This window comes from Felis catus, chromosome B1 (assembly GCF_018350175.1).
Source record: "Felis catus isolate Fca126 chromosome B1, F.catus_Fca126_mat1.0, whole genome shotgun sequence".
NCBI classification, from domain to species: Eukaryota; Metazoa; Chordata; class Mammalia; order Carnivora; family Felidae; genus Felis; species Felis catus.
In genome coordinates this window covers 134,367,966-134,388,043 of record NC_058371.1, presented here as the reverse complement: position 1 = coordinate 134,388,043, position 20,078 = coordinate 134,367,966, and the positions used below count along the sequence as shown (strand labels likewise).

The following is a 20,078-nucleotide window of genomic DNA, read 5'->3' as shown; positions in this document are numbered from 1 at the left end:
AGGTAAGAAGGATTAAGAATCTCTATCTGCATTAGATGAGTATCATCCACAACCTCTAATTTTTATTCACTTGACTTTGATTATTCCTAATTTTCATGTTCACAGTTAGAAAAGATATGACATTCATTAAGTTTGAGGATGTTTTCTTTATTTATTCAAATATACTTTTGGCAAATCATTTATCTGTTCCTTAATAACTTGGCTCCTTGGCAAGTCTATATGTACATCCTTTTCATTCTAATTGGAATTTCTCAGGTCTTCATAGGGAAATGCAAAGGGGTCTATTTTAGCAATCAGATCTGGCATCATTTGGAGATAATATACTTGAGGTCTAGCAATTTCAAATGAATACAGTGTGCCTATCTTTAATATCATGTAGGTCCAGGAAACTCTGGCCAAGAACTCTAGATGAAGGACTTCACAGGCCTTGCTCAAAGAAGGTGTGGCCATTTGAAGAAGAATGGAAGAAAAAAGGTAAAAAGAATATATCTAAGAGAAGTAGGCTTAAGGAAAGAATTTGTAGTATATGAAAATTCTACCAGTATTATGAGACTTCAGTAATCAAAAACACCGCATGCCCCGCTTGGGGTTTGGGGTGGGTGAGGGAATCAGTGACTAAATATCCCTTAAAAAAATTATGAGAAAAATCAACCTTACTATCTACTATTGTTAAAAGAGACAAAATCTGAATGAAATGTAAAGTCATTGACAACCTCTTTTATGATTGTTGGACTCTTAAAGAAAGTAATGGACCTCATATATTTACTGCTAACTCAAAATTTATCATGGGCCTAAGAATTTTTAGTAATACTATATATTATGTCAATAAATATGCTATGAAATAGGTTTTAATCATAACACTGTAATAAAAATTGAGTATATAATAGTATGTGTTTGTATAATTAAACTATTAATACATTAAAAACAAATATTTTATAAATGGTCCTTTGGATATTAAAAAATAGCAAATTAACAGAAAAGGAAATATGTATGTATGTATGTAATGTATTTGTTTTGCCAATACTTAATTAAGAAACTACCCTGTGATATAATCTGGATCATATCAATAGCCAAGAAATGTACACAGTGTTTCTCAAAATGCAAGTACAGTTTTAATTTAGGCATATAGCTAAAACTTCAGTCATCAATGATAATTTCATAAGATTTCCCAGTTTGTCAAGGTGTTTTAATATTTTTGTCATAGGTTCAGATAAAGAAAAGGAACGTTAAAAAGTTCTGTGGAGAGAGGGGAATAATGATTATGAATATAGAATATTACCATATAATTTTTCAGCCTCAGAGAAATTTAATAAAAATTACTCTGAATAATTATAAGGGAAAGTCAAAGGAACTTATGATTGCTTTGTTTTTAAGTCTCTGAAAAATCTTAGAAGTAGTCAAATAGCCTATACTAAGCTTTGATATTACTTTCAGTAAGTGCTGGAATCTTTCAATATGCTAAAATATTGGTAAGATTCTTCTCTCCATAATTACTCCATCAACCCCCAAATGTGTATCTAATCACCATGGTTAGTGAAGTTAATTCAATGCTCTGATCTCCCAATTGTTGGTGGGAAACTCTAATCATAAAATTATAATAACTTCATGTAAAGATTAATGAAACAATTCCACTCAAAAATACAGAGTACATGTAATCCACTGTTTAATAAAGATACTACAGTTTAGTTTAATTTTTAAATGTCTTCATGACTTCAGACATTAAATTATAATTTTAATTATAGGTAAAATGAACTAAGGATTTAAGTACAAATGGAAACATTTCTAGAAAGATGGCAGTTCTTCTAACACGTTTTATCTGTAAATTATTTACTCATATTTAAGTAAAATTTAACTTAGCAACATGTTTTCCACTATAAATGTCTTCATGTAACTTTTCCATTGACTTTTAGGTCTGTATGCAGGCTCATTATCACATAGGGCAGTAGGCTATCAAAGACCATTATTTTATATGATCATCACTGAGATAAAGGAATACAGAATGCAAATCCTTATAATGTAAATTTTTATGTTGGAATTTATTCAATTTCTAGGATCACTTTTATCAAGGATATATATTTTATGTATTGATTTTAGCACAATTTACTGTCAGTTCCAAATATTTTCCTGAAACAAACTATAATAAAGGGAAAAAAAGGTCTCCAAGAAAATAATTATTGGAAGAATACAGAATTATCAATATGGTGCTATTATCTTTGTTTGCTTCTTTTTCTGAAGGATATCTTGGGTTAGAAAATGTTTTGACTTTTTCTAATTGTATTGGCTTTTAAATTTAATACCAGTAAAAGAGGAGAAAAGCAATCCTGATAAATGCCTGAAGAGCTATATTAGATCTCAGAGCACCAAGCCACATGGAGATCAAGTGACCTATAACAACAATGTCATGTGGAAATGAGATATTTTGTGACTTATCTTCCACTAACTAGGGCATTATAAAGATGTAGCTGTGCAACTTCACTTTGAGTGTTGTGAAGTTCCCCTTTTTTTGTCTGAAATATACTCCAAAGATGAAAACACATACACACAATCCTACTTTTATATGAAATCAGTACATTTAAATATGAAAGTGAATTATAATATTGTTCTCATCAACTACATTGGATATATAATTTATCCTCAAAATATAAATAATTTAAAATAAAATGAAAGTAAAATGAATTATCATTTTAATAATCAATATAAAAATTATTGAGATGTTTCACATGCTTTCTTTTTATATCCTCAAAATCTAGTATGCATTTTGTGTATAAAATATATCTCAAATCAGACTCATCATAATTTAAATACTGAATAGCCACATGTGGCTGCCTATTGGACAGTATAGTCCTAGAAGATGTCATTACTCTTGCCTTATTATTGGAATTTAGAGAATATCTTACTAACATCCAGCAGAATAAATAAATATCTACATAATGAGTGCTCATAGTGGTATAAACTTCTCACTGAGTCAACTAAATAACAGTCATAATCTTACATAATAAAAGAGTTCCTTAATACAGCTTTCTTGTTAACCAAATATAATATTTAATAGTTATGGATCACATGTTTATTGCCAATTTCTAAAACAATTTCATGTAATAATATACTGAACTCAATATTGCATTATCACTGTTAAAACTGGAAATTGTTGTTGTATTTAGATTTGCACTATTGTGTGTTAGCAGGGTATTTCTATATGTATAAAAATATATTCTCTATTAATATGTAAACTTTATTATGTATATATTACAAACACTAATATGTGACTTTGTTAGAGAGTAAACTTTGGGCCATTTTAGAAACATATCAGCTCATTTAATAATTCTAAATCATACCTATTTCTCCAAGAAATTTCTATTGTAATCTAGCCCAGAACTCAAGGGTAGAACTTGAATAAACACTGCTTTTTAAAATTCTAAATTTCATTGGAAAAGCGATTATCTGTGTCTCAGTCATATCTCCAAGTCAAGTAAGAGAAACTTATATCAAACCCACCTGATCTCTGGCAATTTGAATAACAATTATGGTTTTTAAACGTGGAAGTTCATGTTTTAAGGGGGATATGCTATATTGACCTATTTAAGACTGGATATAGTGTCAAGAGTAATTCAATTCAATGAAACTATAGACAGAAGCTTAGGATATCAACAAGGAGAGAAATTATTATGCCTAAATGTTGAAGAAGCATACAATGATTTTAGGAAAAAGATGGAAAATACTTGCAAAGAGTGACTTCTTTTGCTAGTTACAAAGATATTTTAATAATTTGGGATTTGGTGACCTCTATTATTTATGAAAAAATAGCATTGCTATTTTGAGTTACAAACAAGAAAATAATTTAAAGGAAAAAAAGCCCATTGAAATTTAATTAAAACAAATCATTGCAGTAGGTAATCTTCAGTACTGGTCAGATCATATAAATCATCACTTTTTTTTAAATCACAAATACACCACTTACCCAACTTTTTGCTTCTATCTTTACTCTCCTGGTAAAATCATTATGTGTTTAAAGGGAGAGAGAACAAAACAGGTAAAGCTGCAGCAAAAGGTACAAGGATACAGTCCCTTCCTGGAAAGAGGATTTTGTGGCGAACCATTTCTCCCATAATGCATCCCACAGACCATATATCCACTAGAATAGGAGAGAGGGAAGTGAAGAAAAGGGAGGAAAGTAAAGTTAACTAAGATCATTGATCTCTGAAGGAGGAGGAAAAAGAACAGTTTCATTAGAAGGTACAATTTTTGTCTCCCCCCAAAAGTTGCCCCAAAATTAAAACCAGCACTGTAATATTACATTAACAATGTTTAGCATGAGAACTCAAATTCATTTTTAAAAATTACTTTATGGGTACCTTAGATTGCCTCTGTAGTGCCATAAAAGGGTGATACGGAAAAACAGCAGATAAACCAAAAGTGTCTCCACGGTGGGTGGCGGCTAAAAGCCACCAAGAGGTTTTTTATTATTTGCAGGATATATAGAAAATAATCTTAAGCAACCTACAGGAGTAGCTGTTTCCATTTTCTATTACACTCAGTTACATGGAATAGGGCAACCAAAAACCGCTTTTTTGTTCCCTTTGTTTTGTTTGTTTGTTTGTTTGATTGGTTGGTTGGTTCAAAATAAGGTACATGCAAGCACATCCAAGAAACTACGAAATGGCAGGAACCGTGGTTTACAGGCAGAAGTATTGGAATCCCTGGTATTCAGGACTTAGTTTTTCCTTCAGAGGTTATCCTTGTAATAAACATCAGTTTTAGTTTCTATTTGAAGTATTTCAAAAATAAAGATACGATCAATTAGCACATATATAAAGGAGTCATCTGGAAGTAAAGTGAAAAAAAGTATTAAAGGTGTTTAAAAATTGTTTTATTTATTTGTTTTCTTTATTTCTCAGTTGTCCTAGTTGTTAACAAAACATGCTTCACCTTCTCTTACCAATCTTTACCCTCTTCCAACTTGCTTTTTAGTAAGGATCAAGGGAACTTTGGGGCAAAGACATTAGGCTGAAATGCTCCTTGGGGAAGGAAGGCAGGGTTAGGTGCACAGGATAGCCAGGCATGCCTGATGTAGGAACAAGCGGGTGTTTCTGCATGATAACCTTCCTCTCATATGCAAGAGGGCAGCACAAGGGTGTTAGCTACATCTTCACAAATCTAGAGAAATGAAAAAGCTAAGGACGTGACTAGCAACCTTTTCTAGTGAGAGAAGGAAATGGATGAAATTACATGCCATTTGTTCTGCAAAGATCGGGAACACCATCAATAGGCAAATGCAGCCCCTAACGCCAGACCTCTATAGATCCTTGATTTCTTGAATTTTTTAATTAATTCCCCTTTGACGTTTACAAGTAACCTGTGAAAAAGGTCTACAAATGTCTTCTTTTCCGAAGAAGTTAGATGTGGTTAGATTATTCCTTGGGAAGAGGACTAGATTTGCCTCTTCCGAGTCAAAAAGTAACAATTCTGCCATTGCTCACCAAAGTGAACCTGACCTTCCTAAGAGCTGACTTTTCCCTTTCTTCTGCACAAGTGCACAAAAGTATTGGCTCTCTTCTAATGTGGAAGTACACAAAGAAATTTGTTTAAACTGGTGACTAGGGAATTTTCATAAATGTACCCTGTAGCACCTGCACATAAAAATATATAGATAATTATTTTTGTAAAACTTATAAAAATAGACTGCTAGGAATTAAATAGAATAAAACATAAAATAAGCATGAAATGTACATTTAGGATATATATATATATATATGTATATATATATATAATCTTAATTTAAAAGAATTTTAATTCCTAAATATATTGGATATATATTTTTAATATGCTACATTACTTGTTAGAGATATTCTTTTCAAAATAATATACTGCAATGCGTTCTAATAGGTATTTTATAAATCCTTTAATAAAATCAAATTGCAATACATTTTGAGGATTCTACTTTTTCTTTTGAACTGTTCATGAATACTAGAAGTAACATAAAATTTAATATTTTCTCTCTCTATGATTCAGAATTTGGAATTACTAGGTAATTGCTATCCTAAATATTACTTACAGAGCAGTTTAAAGCATTAAAGAGACTCTTACCTAACTTGAACAATTTGGATTATTCTAAATTGATTATCCAATGAGCATTTGTAAATATTCTTGCTCCAAGGCTCTTTTTGTCTTCTCCTAGGAGTAGAGCCATCAATCTAAGATAAGCCATAAAGCCAAATGGCTAACTGGAACAGACAGATTTCTTCTTGTTTTCATACTCAAAACTCTGAGTTGAGCTGCAACCCAAACAGCATTTTTTCTCAATATCTACAGCATGTGTGCTAATCCGTATCTGCTTTCAGATGCCATCCACAATTCTTTTTAGCCATAACATTTTAGTGTTCTTGCAGCAAAGCTTACTTTTCAGAAACATCCTTCACATTTTTAATGAATGATTCTTCCTAGTACTGTTTTTAAACACCTCTTAATATGAAAGCTGTCAACCCTATTAAAAATATACATTCATATGCATGAAAAAGAACACTGCCCTTGGCCATCTAAAACATATGCACATTTTCTTCATGGTTTCTGTGACTGCTATGCAGAAGCCTCCTTACCGTTCTCCTTGTAGCCCATTCCCAGAATAACCTCAGGGGCTCTATAATAACGGGTAACCACATAAGGAGTCATCATGAAACTTGTGCCTGCCGTTCTGGCGAGTCCAAAGTCGAGGATTTTCAATGTACAATCAGACTTGACTACAATGTTACTTGGTTTTAAATCCTGACAATAGGAAAAAGAGAAGAAATTAAAAGCCAGAAGCAAATGGAACATATGATCTCTATCTACTCAATCAATATGGCAGTCTTGCAGGAGTATTGATAGGGCCCCCCTTGCCTACAGAGCACAATATAAAGCAAATGATTAGCTTTTTATATATATTTTTTAAGTATCTTCAAAAATGTATTAAACCCAGAAGAGAAGTGTACTATCAATTTTACAGTTTAGGCTCATCTTGGGAAGAGCTCTTAGAATAAATAACATATCATTTATTGTCATCTGTTAGATTTTTCCTTATGGCAACATAAACCTTTCAGCTTATTTTTCATTTCTTGGCCTGACAGAAGAGTGAATCAAGGCAGCTGTCTTTATACTGCCAGCAACAAACTGTGGAAATGAATGGTCTTATTTCAGCTGCACATATGACCTCTGCCAATCAAGGGCCTAGAAAACATGAGGCTTCTCAGAAGCCAACTCTCAATGAGCTGAAACAAAATGCTAAATGAAATCAACTGAAGTATAGCTACAATTTTCTTCTGTACGTTAGTGGACTTTGTGCTAATTCTATAGTCAAAGAAATGAGGAAGTACATTATATTCAACCTACCCCCTGCTACATAAAGAAAACAATCTACAGTTGCTCTCTCTCTTCTCCAAAGGCACTTTAATTATAATTCTGGAGTATGTATTCTTACCCTGTGAATAATTCCAGCAGAGTGGAGGTGCTTGATGCCACACAACATTTGGTATAGCAGGTAAGACATTCGCTCATGGTCTAATTCCATCTGAATCACCTGACACAAGTTGGCATCCATCAGTTCCATTACTAAGTAACTGGGAAGTAAATCCACAAGGTTAGTCCCAAATCACAAGATCCATGAAGTCCTTCAAATAGGTCAGAATCCTCTCCCAAATCTGTAAGTCTTCCAAACTTCTCAGCTCTACCTTTGATTGAATTGAGAACATGAAAACTTTCCAAGTATTACATATATGTTAGCCATGGTAACTCTACGAGGTCACCAGCAGAAGCAGCATTTATTAGTGTGTGGTTCCTACCCATATATTTTCTACCTTCATCTTGTCCTCACGTTTCCCTGAATTCACTGAACTGTTTCTTGAGTATTATGATTAGAAATTAAAAAAAAAAAAAGTCAGGGGTCATCTGGGTGGCTTAGTTGGTTAAGTATCCAAATCTTGATTTCAGCTCAGGTCATGATCTCACGGTTTGTGAGATCGAGCCCTGCATTGGGCTCTGCACTGGGCAGGGAGCCGGCGTAGGATTCTCCCTCTCCCTCTTCTTCTGTCCCTCCCCTGTTCATGCATGCATGTGCACAAACACTCTCACTCCCTCAAAAAAAAAAAAAATAGCATCTCCCATTAAATGCAATGTATCTGTGCCAAACAAGACAATGTGTTAAGATTTACTTCCTCTCCTCTACTAGATAGGTTATTTTTGCACAAAATCAAAGGCACCACAAAAAATAGAAATAAAGATTTAAAAATTATTTTTATCATATCCTTTTTCTTGATATTTCTCAAAGTGAATAGACTCATTCCAGAAAGTTCACAGAATCAATTAATAGTAAAAAATACATAATAAATAATAAATCTTCTCTGATTGAACCAAGAACATAGAACAACAAAGCACAAGTGCCAGAAGGCCAAAAAGAAGCAGAAGTATCTTTCCAGGAAGGAACACCAGAAACAGAACCTTCTGTTCTATCACTGGATCCCTTTCATTTGCTGTCAGCTCTTATTTCCCTTTAATCTCTACAAGAGATTTCATCCACTGATGTATGTCAATTTCCCTTGAGTTATATAAGTGCTATGTTCTTCCTTCCTTCATGAGTTTTGTTACTTACACATCCTGGAACTCCTCCAGTGTTTTCTGGGGTGTGAAGACATTTAATAAACTAATAATCTGGAAAAGAAATAGTAGAAGGGACAGAGGAAAGAGAGAAAGAAAAAGGGAAAGATTGAATTATTTAAAAAGCATACTGAAACAAGTATTTAATCCAACTCAAAGTCATACACTAGTGCTATGGTAGCAATAGAAAAGTTGGGAAAAAACTTCTAGAACTGTTTCACAGAACATAGAAAAATGTACTCAGAAAGGTCATATATATGATATCTGCCTTTGGGTTAAATACAATTAAAATGCTCAAATTCTTAGGCAGAAGGAAGAATCAGAGAAAATATATAATTGTGTAAATGCTTTAGAGTGTGATTCTCCTTGGTAGAATATAGAGTTGTAATGTAATTAAGCAAAAATGGAAGGAAGCCATGTAAGAAAAAGATAGGCAGCAGCAAAACACCCAACAAGATGTAGCAAGGTCATGGTTTTCCTCCAAATGAACAAGACAGTGCTCTAATTTAAGATTTTTTGTGTGTTACTACTTTAGTTTCTTTTGCTTCTATTTCACACACAAATACTATTTAAACTAATGCTATACTGATATGTTTGGAGAAATGTATAATATCCTGGATGATATCAATAATGAATTTAGTGGAAAATGTATTTTAAAAGTTACTGCAATTCTGTCTCTTAAATTTTTTGTTGCCTGCTTTGGTTATTTTATATATTAGGTAGCAAAGAGGTTTACCTTCTAGCATAAGTAAATATTCTCTACTAACGTCAGTGGGACATAAAAATAAAAAATAGGGATAACGATCTTCTCACAGGATAGATGCAACCATTTCACAAAACTGGATAAGTACAAGATTAAGATTTAAACATCTTTAAACTACAAATTAATAAATTTTGGTAAATTTTGTAAGTGGTATAGAAACATATGAAATAATGAAAACAAAACAAAATGATTATAAACATCTGAGAAATGTGATCAAGTCCACAGAATGCTTTGGGTCACATGTAGTTTTCATTTGTTGAGGAATTATTGAGAAAAAATTCATAGTACAATGCATATTTTCATACACACACACACACAAATGTATATATGGCAATGGTTATTACATATTAAGAAAACTATGATCATCTCTTCTAAAGGAACCTTAGGTTCTTTAGGTTATGGAATACGCATATAGAAATAAAATTATTTCAAAATATCTTTGAAACTTGTGATGAAAGTGTCTTATTCTGTATACTGATAGTGTGTGCTGAAACAATGTGTGATATATCTGTCATTGTATGTACATCAAACATATACAGTGGGTTTGTTTTTCTAGTATTTTATCAATATTGCAAAGTAATTCATCTTGATATTTGGTCAAACAAAAACATCAGAGATTGTGCACAGGGCACAAACACACACAACACACACAAACAACCCTTAAATATGGAAAAATGCTAACCCATATCACCTGGTAAATATCTAGGTATTTGAAAATTAATTTAGAAAATAGCATTACAATTTTGAGTAAATCAAGATTATCTTAAAAGGTTAATTCCCCACTATGAATTCTTATTTTCACTGGGGCACCTGGGTCACTCAGTCAGGTAAACATCTGACTGTTGGTTTCAGCTCAGGTCATGACCTTGCAGTTCATGAAATGGAGCTCTGTGTTGGGCTCTGTGCTGACAGTGCAGAGCCTATTGGGATTCTCTGTCTCTCCTCTCTCAGCTCCTCCCCCACTGGTGCTCGCTCTCTCTCCTTCTTTCTCCCAAAATAAATATATAAAAACTTTTTTGAAAAATTCTTATTTTCCCTTTTACTATGCCCTTGCTTCATCACCTTCATTTTCTTTGATTTCTCTCTGTTCTTTCTTTGCTCCCTTGTAAATTCTAATTCTTAACACTAACCAATTAAAAATTGTCCCTTTAGAAACATATTATCACAGGTATTTTCATTTTAGTTCAACAGTTTCACGCAGGAATCTGATTCAGTTCCTTTATTCCGACATATTAAAATGCAGATACGAATTAATGTTTGTTATGGCTCCACAATCACATTAGCCATCATTTCCTAGAATTAGGTATTCATTCTCTAAATGGATTCTCTTCTCTATTATTAAAGATTTAGTTGGGATTCTTCACTGTTTTACTTAACTTTCCACAGCATTTACAGAGTTCTGCATTCTGACTGCTTTTACTTAATATTACAAGCACTCGTGTGGAGGGGTGCCTGGGTAGTTCAGTCGGTTAAGTGTCCAACTCTTGGTTTCGGCTCAGGTCATGATCTCATGGTTCATGAGTTTGAGCCTCATGTTAGGCTCTGCACTGTCAGTGCAAAGCCTGCTTGGGATTCTCTGTCTTCCTCTTTCTGCCCCTTCCCTGCTCATGCCCTCTCTCACTCTCTATAAAATAAACATTTAAAAAAAAGTACTAATGTGGAATTTACATTTGGTCATAAGTGAACTTCCTTTCATAAGTGAACAAGTTCCAGATATTTATTTCCATAGATATATACACATGCACATGGAAATACACACATAAAAGGGGGATAGCAGGTAGAAAACCATTTACAGATAATCCTTTCAATTGGGAACTTCTTTTTAGGTATCATAAACATGAACTTCTACATTTCAGTCAAGAACAGGGAGGATGATTCCCTCAAATGCACCAAGTAAGTGGAAATTTCTCCACAATGTGTTTATTGCATTATAGGAGCTGAAAGGAAGATGAGGGAAATATAAGTATATGAAAACACTATCAAAATCTCCCATACTGTTGCTTCATTGATTATATCTATCCATTTTCCATTGCCCATGGTATTTCTCATCCTCTCTGCTATGATAAAAATAGATTGCATTGGCCATGTTGTTAGTCTTGTTCCTGCTTTCATTTAACATACTGAAAGAACAAATTGGTTTAGTAGAATGACTTTTCTTATGAATCATCCTTTCCATCATTTATAGTTACCTTCTAGAAGTCTTGTGTTTCTTGCATGGCAAAATTAGAGATGGGTACGTACTTCATAAATTTGCCTTTTTAGTGAGATCTTTCCTGCTCAATCTATTTTAAAAAGTAAGCTCACCCACCAGCACTGACCAGAATAATTTTCCTTTTGCTTTGTTTTACTTACTAGTGCTTATCACCATCTGACATTCTATACATTTACCTATCTATTTTTTTAGACCATCTTTTTCTCTCATCAGTACAACATGAGCTCCACATGGTCAGGGATTAGTTTCTGTTATCTCTACTGATGTAATCTTAGTATCTAGGTTTATACATGGGGCACATTTTATTTAACAAACATGTCAAATGACTGAACTACAAGTCATTGGAGTAGAGTAATAAAAGAAAAGAGAAACACTGTCATCAGAGAAACAATCCACATATTTGTATTTCAAACATCTTGCAACTAAACTCATACATTTGCTTCTTCTTAGTGCCAGTGATAGATGGTTGGCCTTATGACAAATCCACTTGTTTATAAAACTGCACTGATAATTTCATATATTCTGTGTGATTTTCATACTTAAGAAAAACTATGCAGACTTATAGCTATTTTTATAGTTTTATTATAATAATTTGCAATTATTTTCATTATACATTTATATATAATAAATTATATGCACTGTACTTATAAATTATTTATTAATAATAGTCATTATTAAAGTAATGAATTATCTCTCCTGTATCCTTACTAAAAGTAATGGGAGCATAGAAAGAATTCTAGAGGCCTTTATCTGCAAATGAAGAAGCTTATATACTCTGAAGTGAAGAATGTGATATAATGGTATACACCCTACTGATTTCCCATGAGAAATGCTCTTGATAATCCTGTTCTGAAGTGCTTTGCAGATACGTTCCCGTGCATTTGCCCAAGTCTACAAAAAAACAAGATGCTGAAGCACAGTGGGTACAGTAAACATTTGAAGGCCACTGACAGACTATAGCCAAAAAAAAAAAAAGGAGATAAAAATCTTCACCTGTTAATAATAAAGAAATATAGTATATTGTTCTATAGGATATTTTAGGGTTTTGTATTTGTTTGTTTTTTATTGTTTTCGGAAAAGTATGGAGCTCTCTGGTTAATTTGGAGCAAGATTCCCAAATATGGTTAATTTCATAGCAGGAAAATATCTATCAAATTCATCCTCTCACACCATATGGTTTTTAGATGGTTTTTAAGCAGAAAGTTATCATGAGGACAATGAAATAAAATGTAGCATATGGACTGGATAAACAATCTTAACAGGCAGACATTACAAAGTAAAGAAAGCCTTTCCTGCTCAAGTTGGCACACAGATTTTCTTTCTCCGATCTCACAATCTCCCACTGCCAGAGGTTTAAAAATAACAACTCACGTTTTTATGGTTCACACACTTCATGAGGACTAGCTCCCGGTAAGCTCTCTTGGCATGCGTTTGGTTCTGAAAGGGTCTGCTGAGCTTCTTAATGGCCACATTTCTGTCAAGAACGGCATCATACGCAGCACTGCAGAAACCCAAGAGCAATCCAGAATTAGGAACAAAGAAGCCCATAAAATTCCTGTCTACGGATATGGGTAAAGGATATGGATAAAGAAAATACTATCCTGGAATCCCACTCAGATATCTTCTCTTCAGGTCACATGCCAATCAGGCTGTAAAAATAAAGACCTAGGAGTGAGGTGCTTGGGTGGCTCAGTTGGTTGAGTGTCCGACTTCGGATCAGGTCATGATCTTGAGGTTCAGGAGTTTGAGCCCAGCGTCGGGCTCTGTGCCGACAGCCCAGAGCCTGCTTTGATTTTGTGTCTCCCTCTCTTTCTGTCCCTTCCCCGCTCACGCTCTCTCTCTCCCTCAAAAATATAAATAAACATAAAAAAATTTTTTTAATAAAAAAAAGTAAAGATCTAGAAGTGACTAGTATCAAACCATTCTACTTACTAAGAAAAGAAAAAAAAGACAGTATCTTGCCCACTCGCCCCAGAAAGAAACCCAGCATAAAATTGCCTCCTTGATTGGGAGACAAAACAAAAGTGCTCCACTCTCCCACCAGCCACGTGAATGTGACAAGTCATTTCATCTCTCTTGGCTTGAATTTCTCATCTAATAACATGTGATATTTAGGTTTTCTCTAGCTATAAAACTCCACTGTTATTTGGTTATTTTAAGAGAACATTATTCTTTCCAGTTTTTAAGGTATGACATTCATTGCCATGAATGCACAGGTTGGTTGGTGCTCAAGTGTACCCATTAACAATAACAAAGCTGAAAATAAGGAATCCAGTATGAGGGTTTTTAGAGCATAAATAACTGCATTTCAATATGAAGACAGAATGGATGCTACTAGCATTTGAAGCTTTCAAACTATTTGAGAATGAAAATCTACTATGCTTTGAAGCTTTCAAACTATTTGAGAATGAATGCTTTGAAGGCAATCAATTTTTAGTGCTTTTTCTCTCATAGTAAAGAATATATGGGTCTGGAGATCAAATAAGGAAGTGAATATCTTCTTGGTATTTACCTAATGACTCACTCACAAAATGGTTTTTTGTTTGTTCATTTTTGTTTTACCCTCATCCCTACAGCTTCAGATTGTGCTGGATTTTGTCTTAGTTGCCAGAAAGGAATGCAGCAATCAGTGTCCCCTACCATTGATCTGTTGAATTGGAAGTGGTATTAACCATTCAGTATTCATGCCACTAAACTAAAAGATAAAGAAAGGGGGTGGGGTGCCTGGGTGTCTCAGCTGGTTAAGCATCTGACTTTCGCTCAGGTCATGATTTCACAGTTTGTGGGTTCAGGTCCTGCATTGGGCTCTCTGCCGTCAGCACAGAGGCCACTTCAGATCCTCTGTCCCCCTCTCTCTCTCTGACCCTCCCAAAAAAAGATAAAGAAAGGGGTTACTGTATTGTAAGATAATGATAGATTAGTGGGATAAGGTTCGACAAGATCTTTGAAGTCATCTGGTCCCTGACTCCATTTAATTATTCCATTTAATACTATTCTTCTCCAAAATATCTCCATCAAAAGTTTGACCAGTCTCAGGGCACCTGGGTGGTTAAGCTGATTAAGCATCCGACTTCAGCTCAGGTCGTGATCTCACAGTGCATGGGTTCATGCCCTGCATCAGGCTCTGTGCTGACAGCTCAGAGCCTGGGTCCTGCTTCGGATTCTGTGTCTCCCCTCTCTCTCTCTGCCCCTCCCCTGCTCACACTCTGTCTCTCTCACTCTCTCAAAAATAAACATTAAAAAGATTTGTTTTTAAGTTTGAGCAATCTCTGCTTGAGCATCTCCAGAAACATGGACCCCTTTAATATCAAGGCAGCTTTGAGAGTTGGAAATGTCACCATTCTAATAAGCATAGTTTTATCTCTGTGGTTCATATTGTCCACTCTCAGCTCTGAATGCTGGGGTAACTCTCAAAATAAAATACAGTATTCTCTTTTCTATTATGGTAGGTCCATAATATTTGAAATCCATTAAAGGACTGGGCATGATCTTTGACTTATAGCTATAAGTTTTTCTTATTTTTCCCCTAAGTTTTTTCTTTCTCAAGTTAACTATCACCAGTGTCCTACCACCATTTGTCAGAATGTCATTTCAGGTCCTATCATCATCTGGCCAGTTTCCTCTGAATATGATCCAGTGTGTTGATATCTGAAAATGTGGATCCTGAACTAAATAAACATTGCTAATCCAGGCATGGAGTGTCAGCAAAGATTACGGTAGGGCTATCAATTCCTTCATTCATTTACTAGCTCATTCATTCTGTTGACACAGTTAATATAACTAAGTATCCCTTGGCTTCTTTGATAACTATGTCACACACTATTGACTCACAGTGAGCATGTTTATTAAAAATGTTGTCTTTTTAAAAACCTGTGCTGCTTTTCACCTCTTCATGTTAGCACTGATACTTCTGTTCTTGTGTTTGTTCTCATTAGCCTACCGAGAGCAGCACAGGTAAAGAAAAGAGTCAAATGGGCCTACATCTTCTAAGCAGTACACAAGAACAAAAGTGAATTCAGAGGAAGAAAACTTGTTTTCTGAAGTTAAGAAATTGTATCAGCAGGAAACTGATCAAAACAATCACCTTAAAGAGAAAGAATACATTTTAGTCCAAAACAACTTAGCTGAAGTCATTAAATTATCTTAAAAAAGAACAGCAATCAGTCATGCATTCCTAGAAAGAAAAATCAGGAGGCAAATTCTGGCATTGTCTGGTCAAATAGGAAAGTGTCTTTCCAGGTAGTTCCAGGCATCCAATCAGCCAGGCAGACGTTTACAACTGTATTGATTGTCAGAGACTATGGACAGTTAGCATTCAGATCAGCATCACTTTATATTGATTCTATCTTCTTGCGGTCGACATTCTGCTCATCATGCTCTCCTTTGGATCTTTGCATACAGAATATTGCCTATATTTGGTCAGCTTGACTGGCCAATGCAGTTTTACTATTGCATTTCTCATAGTTTAGTACATCAGCCTCTGGTTTTTTATATAAGCCTTTAGTGAAGGCTGGTCAGTGTGAGTCTGAGTCCCTGAGATACTGACCAGATCCTGCAGGACAGTGGGCCAGCCTCCAACTTCACGGGGAATGGCTGAGAAAATGCCATCCTCTGGGGCTCTTGGCAGGTTCTGGCCAGTTTCTGCCAGAAATGTTGTGGTTTTCTCCCTCCCTGTGGTACCTCTTCCTTGAAGTTATTTTAGGTATGAATCTCAGCACTGTTGCTTACTAGATGTGGAGCTATGGGCAAGCCACTTACACTTTCCAGCATTAGTTTCCTCACATTTGAAATGGAGATAACAACCTGACAAGATAATTATAATGAGTAAATGAGATAATAATGCAGCTATAGTGCCTCACCTAGAGTAAGCACTAAATAACTAATGACTATTACCATTTTTAAAATCGTTCTTGTTGGAGTCATTGTGTAAGTCAGGGCAGGATAAATATTAATTCCTATGGCATGTGCTACAACCTGACATGTATCTACTAATCATCAGTTTTTAATCTTTCTACTAATTGCACATCCATTCACCTATACCACTATCTTGGCCACATTTCATAAGTTTGTCTAGTGATATAAAGTTAAGGGCAAAAGCCTTCTTAAAATCTAGATACATTATAGCCATGTAGTTCTATTACTTTCCATTTTAATAGGTTATTCAGTATGATTTGCTTTGAACGAACCCTTTATTCCCAGGGATTGCTACATCCTTTAATAGCTCACAGGGTGTCTTTTGTAACCAATACTAAGACTAATGTCAAGCTCAGCAGATGTCTCATAATCTCTTTCTTTCCATTAAAGAAATTGGAGTGCTTGCCTGTTTACAGTTATATTGAATACTGTGCTTTGGGCTCACTGAATTTCCATTCGCCACCTTGCATCATGTCTTCTTGTACAGAAGGGACTTGGAAGTTAAATGTACAATTCCCAGATACTCTGCAGTTAGTGGTCTGGACTCCAGTAAGGTCCTGCCACACAGATACAGCTAGGAGAGATTTGTGAGGCGAAAGGGAGGGTGGTCATCCTCTAACATTTCTGGGTTGGCAAGCAAGGCCTCATGGAGATACGAAATTTTCTTCTGTAGCAGTGACTCATTCCCCAGATTTCTGGGTGAGAGAAGGGGTTGAAGCAAAGGCAACAGTGGCCTCCAGGTTGCAGGCCCCTGTCACCAGCATCATGGGGTAGTGACAACAGCAGTATTAAGTACACAGTTTCAGCTCTCTGATTCCTAAATCTCAGTTACAACCATGTATTCTGGAAGCTCAGTGGTTCTAGGACACTCTCAGAGGTAAGAGCTCCCCTTGTGATTCAGCTCTCCGGTGTCTGGGAGTCATTCCAAGAAACCCAGACTAGAGCTCACTTCTCCAGGCCTTCCAATGATTTTGCAAGCACCCAATTTACCGTACTAAATCTTTGCCTACTTTAAATGTTTCTGTCTCCTGCCATGAAGCCCAGATGACACTCAAGTCTTTCCCATCTTCTATAATTCCTCAGTGATTACTGGCAGCAGTTTAGCAAATACATCTGCAAAATTGGCATCACTGGTGCTGTATAATCACAACTTAATGTCTGAAAGTTTTCCATTACTGTTTAGTCATCTTTTTTTTTTTTAAAGAGTCTTGGTCTATAGCACCTTACTTTTTCTCTTTCAGTATTTTCTTTCTTTTATCTTCATGCAGATAAGAGATAAATCTTTGTGAAGATTTTCCAGCAACTTCCAGCAACTTTCCAACAATTTTGCTAAAAACTTACCAGAATTTCTTGACACACGGTACTAACTCACCTCCACTTAAACCAGGTTTGTTTATAAAAGAAAGACGTAGCCTTTTGTTATTATACTCCTGTCATTTAATCCAGTTTTATGATGATGCTATAAAGTTAAGTTTACTTCCTTGAATGTATTTATATAACCATTCACACAGAGACATACACATGTGCACACACACCTCTCTGTAGGCAACCGTTATTCTCTATGTATTTATCAAGGCTTTTTTTTCTTCTGGAAACCTCTTGCACATATATTCTTTTTCCTAAATAATAACCATTGATTCAATAATCTTTCTTATTCCCTTTCCCTTTCACATTTAAAATGTTCTTGATCATATAAATGTTTATGGGTGAGGGGCGCCTGGGTGGCTTGGTTGGTTAAGCGTCCGACTTCGGCTCAGGTCATGGTCTCACGGCCCATGAGTTCGAGCCCCGCGTTGGGCTCTGTGCTGACCGCTCAGAGCCTGCAGCCTGTTTCAGATTCTGTGTCTCCCTCTCTCTCTGCCCCTCCGCTGTTCATGCTCTGTCTCTCTCTGTCTCAAAAATAAATAAACGTTGAAAAAAAATTAAAAAAAAATAAATAAATGTTTATGGGTGAAAAAACATCTCTAGGCCTTATGAGAATATTATGTCTTAAAAACAACAACAACAGCAACAACAACAACACAGCTTTAAAAACCTTATCATTGCCGCATCTTAAACATCTTAAGCGATAGCCTAGCTGCCCAAATTCCATCCTGGGAGAAACTGTCCCCTTCATCACTCTTTTCTCACTTTCCCACATTCTCATCTGACCCTTCCAAAGGCCTGGACTTTAGTTGAAAGCTACTAAAAAACTTTCTTCCCAGTGCCCCCAAATATCCCACTTTGGTACCCCAAATTCCCACAGTCCATAGAGATGCTATTGAGACACTGATTCCACCCTGGAGAACCACGTTGGGGAAGCTGCCAAACCCTGCCTCAGGCTTTCACAATCATTCCTCCTCCTGCCAGGAATGCTCTTCTCACATCCTCACTTACCCAATTCCATCTTGTGATTCAGGTTTCAGCCCAAATATTATCTCCTCAGTACAAGCCTTCCCTAATCATCCCATCAAGAGTCAACGGTTGATTTTTTTGATTACCTGATTTTGTCATTTGAATTGCTTGGCTGTAGCAGTTTCCTTATATTTTGTCAGGGAAGCTTTTGATTGCAAGCAATAGAATTTTAACTAACAGTGACTTAAGTAATGAAAATGTTAATGATATTACATAATGGAAAATCCAGAATTAGGCATATGCAGCTTTCAGGGATAAATTACAACTCTTTTGGGCCCTAGACACTTTTGACTTTTGATTTTCTGCAAATTGGTTCTCAGCACATCAGGTGGGGGTGGGGGCAAGCTAAGGATAGAACTTCATTAGTGCATCAAAGGGAAGGACAGGTGCTGTGCTGCATTGCTAAGATTCCCCTTTTATTATCCTAGCTGCTGGGAGTGCTGCTCGTGGATGGTCCCTCAGCTCTTAACCCCCTTTGGGTAAAATTTCAGCCAAAAAAGATCTGCTTCACCAAAGTCTATGCTTTCTTCATGGGCAGCCTTCACTCAATAACTGATGAACCTGGGATTATAAAAGCCTGGCCACCTCATACCAATTCAGGACAGCTGGTAAGGCTCACTCCCTCTTCAGAACTCCCAGTAGGGTCAGCTGAGGTTTCCACTGAGAATCCATTGCAGCAAGTAGGGGCCAGCAAGGGGCTCAGAAGCCCCTGCCTCAAAGACAGCATCAAAAGTAGCCACTAGTCTAAACACTATAAACTGAAACAGTGCTTTGCAGCCCTTCGGTGAACTAGTGGCAAGGGACATTTCACAAAGACCGACTACCTTGATGAAGAATATGGGACCAACTAAACAAACTCACCACCACCAAAAATTAGATGAACCTAAAGAAGATGACTGTCCTACATGGCTGCCTGATTTCCATTTCTTGGAAATTAAGATGGGATGATCGCATTGGAGAAGAAACTGAAGGCCCCCAGAGAAGAACTGCTTCATCTCAGAGAGATGGGGTTATAAGGCACAGGCAGGCACTGCCTCTCTTTTTCTCATTTTATCTCTGATAAGTTTTCTCATGCCCACCCTGATGCCCTCCATGACCATTGAGTGAATGAACCACCTATGTATGTTCAAACCCATGTTTGAACCTACAAAATCCACAAAGCTGCCAGCCTGCCAT

The 20,078-nt window shown here is 35.8% G+C and overlaps 1 protein-coding gene across 9 annotated transcripts in view; it reads right to left on the bottom strand.

The window, feature by feature from the left end:
• Positions 1 to 20,078, bottom strand: part of MAPK10 (mitogen-activated protein kinase 10) — a 556,698-nt gene that overhangs the window by 76,335 nt on the left and 460,285 nt on the right. For 5 of the 9 annotated variants that reach the window (XM_045056133.1, XM_019829272.3, XM_045056134.1 and 2 more), the window contains 5 exons: positions 12,966 to 13,095; positions 8,615 to 8,673; positions 7,448 to 7,586; positions 6,591 to 6,756; positions 4,058 to 4,129 (listed from right to left, as the gene is read on the bottom strand). In XM_045056133.1, the coding sequence (XP_044912068.1) occupies positions 4,058 to 4,129; positions 6,591 to 6,756; positions 7,448 to 7,586; positions 8,615 to 8,673; positions 12,966 to 13,095 (566 nt within the window). Of the gene's footprint in view, positions 1 to 3,980; positions 4,130 to 6,590; positions 6,757 to 7,447; positions 7,587 to 8,614; positions 8,674 to 12,965; positions 13,096 to 20,078 lie in introns of those variants that run through there. The other 4 variants (XM_045056131.1, XM_045056130.1, XM_045056132.1 and 1 more) reach the window with 2 other exon arrangements.